Here is a 10,879-nt window from a genome sequence, read left to right as displayed (position 1 = left end):
ATCCTATGATTATAGAAAACTTAACTTAGGTCAAATTGAAAAACAGCTGACAGTCCCAATGAAGAAAGAAAATTCATAGACATGAAAAGGAAAATATGCGGGACCATATTCAGAGCGGGCCAAATATCAGATTTAGACAGCAAGTCAGCAAGTAAGGTATATACGTCATGGTCATGTCGTTGTTTCCTATTCCTCCTTAACAAGGTGCAAAACCCACGGCTGGTTGGCAATCGATGCACACTTCAACTTGTTAACAAAGAAGTCAGGCAAGAGTGAGCTTTGAATTTTTTTTAAATGGTTGCATGCATCACTTTGATGCAGAGGCCGAAGGCTATCCTTCTTTTCAAAAAAGAAAAAGAGAAAAACACTAGTTGCTTAATTAATTAATTTCCGCTATTATATGGCTGGCTCTATTTTTACCGTTCCATATGGATATTTATTTATACAAAACAAAAAAGATGGTGTTTGAGGATAGTTGTGAGTAGGAGATGAAACATATCATTTCCGAGATTTGCTTCTTGGACGAACGACCCCAAGAAGGTTTGGTTGGAATTTGGAGAGGACACCAATGTCGACCTCATGTAAATTAAATAGGAGTAGATGCACGTATATAAACTGCAAGTAACATACATACATACATACATACATACATACATACATAATATTTTGAGTTTGGGATGTATGAGATGGAAAAAAGTTGAATGTCATCGTATGATTGGAAAGAAAGGGGATTCCCAAAGAAGAAAGAAAATACAGTACATAGATATATAGACTTGAAAAGGAAAACATGCATGCACGCAGAATTAACCACGTTCGTTCGGATCGATCACAGCAGCAGGCCGGCCGGCCGAATATAATTAAGATGGATGCATGTTGACAGCCTATTCCGCCCGATCAAGCTTGCCTATCAACTCAGCCCCCGTCCAGGATGCTGCCAAACATGGCGGCCTCAAACAGATAGTTCACCTGCCAGGCATGGTGGCTTGCATGGGCGACGAGCCAAACCATTTCGTCGATGAGGCCCTTGGAGAAGAGCTGGACCATTTGCAGGCACGAGGATTCAATGAGGTGTTTCTCACGCTGCTCGTCCACCTCGCCCATCCGGACGTACTCCAGCGGACCGGTGACAATGGATGACCAAAGGGCGGCCAGCAGGTGGTCTTGGTCTCCTTTTACTTTGAGGAAGCGCCGGACGTGGTCGCAGGTTTCTTCCCCATTGCAGGCATACTCAGGGTCAAGGGGCCTGCTGAAGCCGGTGGTATGAAAGTCGGTGTCGAAGACCTCGTCGAAGTCGGCCTCGCGCTGGGGCTGCGCCGGGGACTTGCGGGCCTTGGGCCATCCTAGGAGGGCGCGGTGGAGGAACATGTGCCGGTCGTTGTGCAGATGCCAGGTGTACAAGGTGATGCACATCCGGGCCACAGGCTCGTGCCACCTCTGAGTGTACATCCGAGCTCCAGTGGCAGCGTAGGCGTCGTAGATGGCCCGCAGCACCGTCTCGCTCACCACGCCTGAGGCGGCGATGTCGGCCACGTTGAGGAACGAGTTCATGACCTCGGAGTTTACCAGGTCGCTGCCCACATCGATGACATCGGTGCCGGGCGAGCTGAAGACGAGGTCGCTCGTGACGGCGCCAACATCGAAGCCCCGGGCTATGGCCTCAGCCCCCATGCCGAGGATGCTGCTCTCGCACAGGGACATGACCTGGGCGGTGTGGCGGTCCATCTGCCCCGACCGGTCCTTGAGGAGCGTCCTGTGCGCCGCCTCCAATGCGATCTTGGCTCGGATGTAGGACGCGCCGATGGCGACGGCCTCGCGTCGCTGCCGGCCACCAGGGGTTCGTAGCGAGCGGGCGTCGGCGAGCCCGTCGCGCAGGAGGCGGCTGAAGGAGGGGAACACCTTGTGGTACCCGTGCTCGTAGTAAAATGCCATGTCCACCACGTAATTGGAGAAGAGGGTGCGCACGTCGTAGGCGCCAATCAGCAGGCTCGCCATGCCGCTACCAGATAGGTCGTTGGTTGTTGTCATCGCCTCAGGCCAGTCGGCGGCGCCCAGCAAGGCGAGAACCTGCGGCGCGGCTTGGACCAGCCCGGCGCCCTTAGTGGGCAACACGTTGCCGATTGCGTGCTGCGTGCTTTTCCACAGCGCCAGCTCCGGCGACAATCGCAGTTGCACCACCCTGGGCCGCGCCGCGTCGCCTCCGCCATCACTGATAATGCTAGCAAACATCTCCGCCAGCATGTCTTCCGCCTCGCGAGACAGCCTTCTCAGATCTGCCATGGCCCCCGTCCCCTTGCCGACCAAGGCCCTCGCCGCCGAGTAGCCCGTGTACAAGGGGAAGACTCCATCTTGCTGCTTTGCCAGCCGGGCACACCAGAAATATGAACGGATTGCAACTAGACCGCTGCCGTTGTCGCCAGGGACAGTGTCCTTCTCCCTCACCACCTCAATGTCGAGTCCGTGGAGAGAGCAGCCACCCCAGGTTGGGGTTGGGGTGGGTGGTACCTCCGCGTCGCCGCGACGAGTCCAAGCGAGACTCAACATTTTTATTTAGTACTGTATTAAAAAAATGCAGGTAATGGACTTCTCGTGGTGTTTGCCAGCCTTGTGTATTCCCCAGCAGCTTATATAGCCATATCAACGCAAGGCTGGGTTCCTCTCAGAAGTGGTTTTTGTACAAGCTTACGCCTGTGGTACTAGCTAGCTAGAGAGACATACGTTTTGATTGTTTTCTTCTTGTTGTATCACTTTCTGGCCATATGACTAGAAAGTAACACGATTCCGCAGGTATGAGAGGGAGTTGTTTGTGTCTACCTCGCCCTTGTGGGCGTGCCGGGCAGTGACGAGGGACGGCCAGACGGTGCCGAGCATATCGAGGACGATGGCCAAACATTCTTGCGGGTTTCCTTGTCGATCATCGTACTACTCAGGGTCCATGGTCCTGATGATGGGCAAAATGAGGGTCCTCTCCGTTCACAACTAGCTCTATTAGTAGAATGCCCTTATTTTTTATATTTCTATTGATTTATATAACTAGCAATGAATTTTTGACTCCTTCCAATAACATCGCGTCAACACTCTTCTCGACGGATTCTTTTTGAACGTCAACATAATACATCTTCATCTTTCTCTTACTCTCAAAAAACAAACATGTATAGGGAATACCTCATTTCTGTTATCATGTGTAACAAATATATAAAGAAGTACAATTGTTTATATGCATCTCTTTCAGTTGGGCGGGAATACGATGAGTTTTTCAGTTTATCCATCTTAAAGCTTTGTCAATCGACATTTTCAAAGCATCCTCCAAAGCCATATGTTTTTTATCTCTAATATACAAAAGTGAATATGAAACACATATTTAATTAAAAAATAAGATCAGCCCATATTTACAATATATATTCATTGATCAGCTGCTCGCTTCGAGCAGGTGACCGTTTCAGTCAGAGCGACTGGCGCCGTGCATATTAATAGAGTGAGTCGCATCCCAGTATTAATAAACTAGAGGCTCACCTGTAAATCACTTGTTTATAATTATTCTCCGGAAATGACTTGCTAGGGTAATGTCATATTCTTCGGTATATAAAAATGTAAATGACATTTATCTCAAAACAAATAGTCGTTTCCCATAGAAAAGCAAGCAGATGCTTCGGTTGCGATGGCCGCCGCTCACGCCCGATGTCGCAGCTTGTCCGGCTCACCTCACGTTTGCTTGCCCTGTTCCAGCAAATTCGAGCATCGATTCTAAAAAATAATTCTCACCGTTGAGCCATTGCAGAGCCCCGAGCTGCCGGTTGTAGCAATTTGTGATGTTGGGGCGAGTGACGCTGATTGTAGCAAAAATGTGACGGTCGTGCGATATAGCAAAACGCTAGGTTGGTTGTAGTCGGATGGGACATCGGTTGTAGCAATTTATAACACTGGTTGTCGTATGTAGCAAAAAATACGATGGCCGTGGGATGTGGCAAAATGTGACGCCGATTGTACCAAAAATGCGAGCGATGTAGCAAAAAACATATTGCTTTACCAGAAACACATCTCTTCTTATTAACAGTTGTCACATAAGCAAACTTATATTGGGGTGTGCAATATTAATATCTAAGCTATTCCCATTATAAGTAGTCTAACAGAGGTCCAGTGGAACGCCCAAATCGGAATCCGATTCCAAGTGGTGACCACAAGTGTCAGTATCCAGGATCCGCAATTGCTGGAGCGAGGTCAAGTGGACATGCACACCAGAAACATGCGTCGCTCAAGCAGGCTATAGGTGGTCCAACTTAAACCTAGTGCCAGTGGGTGACATGGTTACATCATCTATAACTGTGTCACCGGAATACATCATCTACATGCGTCACAGTGTTGATGCATGCAAAAGTTTATCGACTACTCTCTCCTTCCACGAAAAAGGATACTTCTGCTTTTGAAGTAAGCCACTTTATATATACTTCTCCGATCCAAATTGATTGAATCAGATTTGTCTAGATACGTATGTATATACTTTTGCTTTGTGACTAGACACATTGGTACCTAGACAAATCTGAGTTAATTAATTTGGGTCGGAGGGAGTATCAAACTTAGTATGTCACGAAACTACTTTTCAAAATGGATTTACTGGTACTAATTTGGAGTCATACATGTTTCTATATTTTCCAATAATATTGGTCAAAGATCTTTTTTTTAATAAAAACGAAATTAAACTATGTACATAGGGTGTAAATAATTGGTAGTATGTAGTAATACTCCCTCTGTCACAAATTACTTGTCTTACTTTTTTTTCATATATGCATCCATCTTTAGACACCTTTTTTGATGTGGATACATTCATATTTAGATGAAGCAGAGACAAATGACTTGGAACGGAGGGAGTATATCTGAAATCCCAGTTAGCGGCAGGACAAAAAAGGATCATTCACTGATGAGGGGTGTGTTCATTGTCCTTCAACCCCAAGACTCCCATCGCCTATTTTCCATAATCATGTAGATAAATTTCTAATATCATAATTATTCTGAAAGATCTCAAGGAATATTGCTTGTAGAACAAACTGTTAAACTTCACAAAAATATTAATCTTTGTTGTCACACCACATGTGAAGTACATTGCCGAACAATCTATCGACGACGAAAAAAAGACTAATGAATATACCTATATACCTGTTACTAATCATGTACATGCACCTGTTAAAACTCCTAAAGAAAACTGTGGAAATTCGGAGGGAGTAAATAGTAGTGGTATGTAGTAGTACTCCCTCTGTCACAAATTAATTATATTACTTTTTTTCAGATATGCATCCATCTTTAGACACCTTTTTCATCTTGACACATTCGTATTTAGATGAAGCGGAGACAAATAACTTGGAACGGAGGGAGTATATCTGAAATCCCAGTTAGCAACAGGCCAATAAAGGTTCGTTCACTGATGAGGGGTGCGTTCATTGTCCTTCATCCCTAAGACTCCCAGCCCTATTACCTTCTGGTGCCTATTTGACATAATCGGAAAGATCTCAAGGAATATTGCGTGCAGAACAAACTGTTGAAGTTCACAAAAATATTAATCTTTGTTGTCATACCACATGTGAAGTACATTGCCGAACAATCTATCGACATCGAAAAAAAGACTAATGAATATACCTATATACCTGTTACTAATCATGAACATGCACCTGTTAAAACTCGCAAAGAAAACTGTGGAAATTCGGAGCAAAACAATGCAAAAAACACGCACCTGTTAGGATAAACATGTACAACTAAATATGTGAGATAGACATATTTTTTTGCCTAGTCTTTTGAGATAAGCTCTATCTCTCCAAACCTCCCTGTAATCTCTCTAGACGTTGTAATCACACATATATAATCAACACGAAGACATGCGGCTCATCTATGTTTTTGTGTGTGTATGTGGGGGGGGGGGGCTCATCTATGTTACGTTGATGACTACAAACAGTTATAATCCCATTCACTCGTTCGAAATCCAAGGCTATGCCTATGCGGGGGTCCGCCGGAAATTGCCCTGAAAATAGATTTCATGTTAAAAAAATATTTTTCATGAAATAGAAAAAAGTTGAATGTTCACGTGTCATCCTATGATTATAGAAAACTTAACTTAGGTCAAATTGAAAAACAGCCGACAGTCCCAATGAAGAAAGAAAATTCATAGACATGAAAAGGAAAATATGCGGGACCATATTTAGAGCGGGCCAAATATCAGATTTAGACAGCAAGTCAGCAAGTAAGGTATATACGTCATGGTCATTTCATTGTTTCCTATTCCTACTTAACAAGGTGCAAAACCCACGGCTGGTTGGCAATCGATGCACACTTCAACTTGTTGACAAAGAAGTCAGGCAAGAGTGAGCTTTGAATTTTTTTTTTAAATGGTTGCATGCATCACTTTGATGCAGAGGCCGAAGGCTATCCTTCTTTTCAAAAAAGAAAAAGAGAAAAACACTAGTTGCTTAATTAATTAATTTCCGCTATTATATGGCTGGCTCTATTTTTACCGTTCCATATGGATATTTATTTATACAAAACAAAAAAGATGGTGTTTGAGGATAGTTGTGAGTAGCAGATGAAACATATCATTTCCGAGATTTGCTTCTTGGACGAACGACACCAAGAAGGTTTGGTTGGAATTTGGAGAGGACAGCAATGTCGACCTCATGTAAATTAAATAGGAGTAGATGCACGTATATAAACTGTAAGTAACATACATACATACATACATACATACATACATACATAATATTTTGAGTTTGGGATGAATGAGATGGAAAAAAGGTGAATGTCATCGTATGATTGGAAAGAAAGGGGATTCCCAAAGAAGAAAGAAAATACAGTACATAGATATATATACTTGAAAAGGAAAACATGCATGCATGCAGAATTAACCACGTTCGTTCGGATCGATCACAGCAGCAGGCCGGCCGGCCGAATATAATTAAGATGGATGCATGTTGACAGCCTATTCCGCCCGATCGAGCTTGCCTATCAACTCGCCCCCGTCCAGGATGCTGCCAAACATGGCGGCCTCAAACAGATAGTTCACCTGCCAGGCATGGTGGCTTGCATGGGCGACGAGCCAAACCATTTCGTCGATGAGGCCCTTGGAGAAGAGCTGGACCATTTGCAGGCGCGATGATTCAATGAGGTGTTTCTCACGCTGCTCGTCCACCTCGCCCATCCGGACATACTCCAGCGGACCGGTGACAATGGACGACCAAAGGGCGGCCAGCAGGTGGTCTTGGTCTCCTTTTACTTTGAGGAAGCGCCGGACGTGGTCGCAGGTTTCTTCCCCATTGCAGGCATACTCAGGGTCAAGGGGCCTGCTGAAGCCGGTGGTATGAAAGTCGGTGTCGAAGACCTCGTCGAAGTCGGCCTCGCGCTGGGGCTGCGCCGGGGACTTGCGGGCCTTGGGCCATCCTAGGAGGGCGCGGCGGAGGAACATGTGCCGGTCGTTGTGCAGATGCCAAGTGTACAAGGTGATGCACATCCGGGCCACAGGCTCATGCCACCTCTGAGTGTACATACGAGCTCCAGTGGCAGCGTAGGCGTCGTAGATGGCCCGCAGCGCCGTCTCGCTCACCACGCCTGAGGCGGCGATGTCGGCCACGTTGAGGAACGAGTTCATGACCTCGGAGTTTACCAGGTCGCTGCCCACATCGATGACATCGGTGCCGGGCGAGCTGAAGACGAGGTCGCTCGTGACGGCGCCAACATCGAAGCCCCGGGCTATGGCCTCAGCCCCCATGCCGAGGATGCTGCTCTCGCACAGGGACATGACCTGGGCGGTGTGGCGGTCCATCTGCCCCGACCGGTCCTTGAGGAGCGTCCTGTGCGCCGCCTCCAATGCGATCTTGGCTCGGATGTAGGACGCGCCGATGGCGACGGCCTCGCGTCGCTGCCGGCCACCAGGGGTTCGTAGCGAGCGGGCGTCGGCGAGCCCGTCGCGCAGGAGGCGGTTGAAGGAGGGGAACACCTTGTGGTACCCGTGCTCGTAGTAAAATGCCATGTCCACCACGTAGTTGGAGAAGAGGGTGCGCACGTCGTAGGCGCCAATCAGCAGGTTCGCCATGCCGCTACCAGATAGGGCGTTGGTTGTTGTCATCGCCTCAGGCCAGTCGGCGGCGCCCAGCAAGGCGAGAACCTGCGGCGCGGCGTGGACCAGCCCGGCGCCCTTAGTGGGCAACACGTTGCCGATTGCGTGCTGCGTGCTTTTCCACAGCGCCAGCTCCGGCGACAATCGCAGTTGCACCACCCTGGGCCGCGCCGCGTCGCCTCCGCCATCACTGCTAATGCTAGCAAACATGTCCGCCAGCATGTCTTCCGCCTCGCGAGACAGCCTTCTCAGATCTGCCATGGCCCCCGTCCCCTTGCCGACCAAGGCCCTCGCCGCCGAGTAGCCCGTGTACAAAGGGAAGACTCCATCTTGCTGCTTTGCCAGCCGGGCACCCCAGAAATATGAAGGGATTGCAACTAGACCGCTGCCGTTGTCGCCAGGGACAGTGTCCTTCTCCCTCACCACCTCAATGTCGAGTCCGTGGAGAGAGCAGCCACCCCAGGCTGGGGTTGGGGTGGGTGGTACCTCCGCGTCGCCGCGACGAGTCCAAGCGAGACTCAACATTTTTATTTAGTACTGTATTAAAAAAATGCAGGTAATGGACTTCTCGTGGTATTTGCCAGCCTTGTGTATTCCCCAGCAGCTTATATAGCCATATCAACGCAAGGCTGGCTTCCTCTCAGAACTGGTTTTTGTACAAGCTTACGCCTGTGGTACTAGCTAGCTAGAGAGACATATGTTTTGATTGTTTTCTTCTTGTTGTATCACTTTCTCGCCATATGACTAGAAAGTAACACGATTCCGCAGGTATGAGAGGGAGTTGTTTGTGTCTACCTCGCCCTTGTGGGCGTGCCGGGCAGTGACGAGGGACGGCCAGACGGTGCCGAGCATATCGAGGACGACGGCCAAACATTCTTGCGGGTTTCCTTGTCGATCATCGTACTACTCAGGGTCCATGGTCCTGATGATGGGCAAAATGAGGGTCCTCTCCGTTCACAACTAGCTCTATTAGTAGAATGCCCTTATTTTTTATATTTCTATTGATTTATATAACTAGCAATGAATTTTTGACTCCTTCCAATAACATCGCGTCAACACTCTTGTCGACGGATTCTTTTTGAACGTCGACATAATACATCTTCATCTTTCTCTTACTCTCAAAAAACAAACATGTATAGGGAATACCTCGTTTCTGTTATCATGTGTAACAAATATATAAAGAAGTACAATTGTTTATATGCATCTCTTTCAGTTGGGCGGGAATACGATGAGTTTTTCAGTTTATCCATCTTAAAGCTTTGTCAATCGACATTTTCAAAGCATCCTCCAAAGCCATATGGTTTTTATCTCTAATATACAAAAGTGAATATGAAACACATATTTAATTAAAAAATAAGATCAGCCCATATTTACAATATATATTCATTGATCAGCTGCTCGCTTCGAGCAGGTGACTGTTTCAGTCAGAGCGACTGGCGCCGTGCATATTAATAGAGTGAGTCGCATCCCAGTATTAATAAACTAGAGGCTCACCTGTAAATCACTTGTTTATAATTATTCTCCGGAAATGACTTGCTAGGGTAATGTCATATTCTTCGGTATATAAAAATGTAAATGACATTTATCTCAAAACAAATAGTCGTTTCCCATCGAAAAGCAAGCAGATGCTTCGGTTGCGATGGCCGCCGCTCACGCCCGATGACGCAGCTAGTTCGGCTCACCTCACGTTTGCTTGCCCCGTTCCAGCAAATTCGAGCATCGATTCTAAAAAATAATTCTCACCGTTGAGCCATTGCAGAGCCCCGAGCTGCCGGTTGTAGCAATTTGTGATGTTGGGGCGAGTGACGCTGATTGTAGCAAAAATGTGACGGTCGTGCGATATAGCAAAACGCTAGGTTGGTTGTAGTCGGATGGGACATCGGTTGTAGCAATTTATAACACTGGTTGTCGTATGTAGCAAAAAATACGATGGCCGTGCGATGTGGCAAAATGTGACGCCGATTGTACCAAAAATGCGAGCGATGTAGCAAAAAACATATTACGTTACCAGAAACACATCTCTTCTTATTAACAGTTGTCATATTGGGGTGTGCAATATTAATATCTAAGATATTCCCACTATAAGTAGTCTAACAGAGGTCCAGTGGAACGCCCAAATCGGAATCCGATTCCAAGTGGTGACCACAAGTGTCAGTATCCAGGATCCGCAATTGCTGGAGCGAGGTCAAGTGGACATGCACACAAGAAACATGCGTCGCTCAAGCAGGCTATAGGTGGTCCAACTTAAACCTAGTGCCAGTGGGTGACATGGTTACATCATCTATAACTGTGTCACCGGAATACATCATCTACATGCGTCACAGTGTTGATGCATGCAAAACTTTATCGACTACTCTCTCCTTCCACGAAAAAGGATACTTGTGCTTTTGAAGTAAGCCACTTTATATATACTTCTCCGATCCAAATTGATTGAATCAGATTTGTCTAGATACGTAGGTATATACTTTTGCTTTGTGACTAGACACATTGGTACCTAGACAAATCTGAGTTAATTAATTTGGGTCGGAGGGAGTATCAAACTTAGTATGTCACGAAACTACTTTTCAAAATGGATTTACTGGTACTAATTTGGAGTCATACATGTTTCTATATTTTCCAATAATATTGGTCAAAGATCTTTTTTTTTAATAAAAAAGAAATTTAAAACTATGTACATAGGGAGTAAATAATTGGTAGTATGTAGTAATACTCCCTCTGTCACAAATTACTTGTCTTACTTTTTTTTTCATATATGCATCCATCTTTAGACACCTTTTTTGATGTGGATAC

At 46.3% G+C, this 10,879-nt stretch overlaps 1 protein-coding gene and 1 pseudogene across 1 annotated transcript; both read right to left on the bottom strand.

Annotated features, from left to right (window-relative positions):
- Window positions 1–881: 881 nt before the first annotated feature.
- On the bottom strand, window positions 882–2,541 carry LOC119343123 (annotated as a pseudogene).
- A 4,347-nt stretch (window positions 2,542–6,888) lies between these two features.
- On the bottom strand, window positions 6,889–8,614 carry LOC119343122. The gene has a single exon (XM_037614288.1). The coding sequence runs from the start codon at window positions 8,612–8,614 to the stop codon at window positions 6,956–6,958; it is 1,659 nt and encodes a 552-aa protein (XP_037470185.1). The 3' UTR covers window positions 6,889–6,955.
- Between the last annotated feature and the right edge of the window lie 2,265 nt (window positions 8,615–10,879).

This window comes from Triticum dicoccoides, unplaced genomic scaffold, assembly GCF_002162155.2.
Source record: "Triticum dicoccoides isolate Atlit2015 ecotype Zavitan unplaced genomic scaffold, WEW_v2.0 scaffold116542, whole genome shotgun sequence".
Taxonomy (NCBI): domain Eukaryota; kingdom Viridiplantae; phylum Streptophyta; class Magnoliopsida; order Poales; family Poaceae; genus Triticum; species Triticum dicoccoides.
Note: the sequence above shows the minus strand (reverse complement) of the source record. Positions and strands in the feature narration are given on the sequence as shown.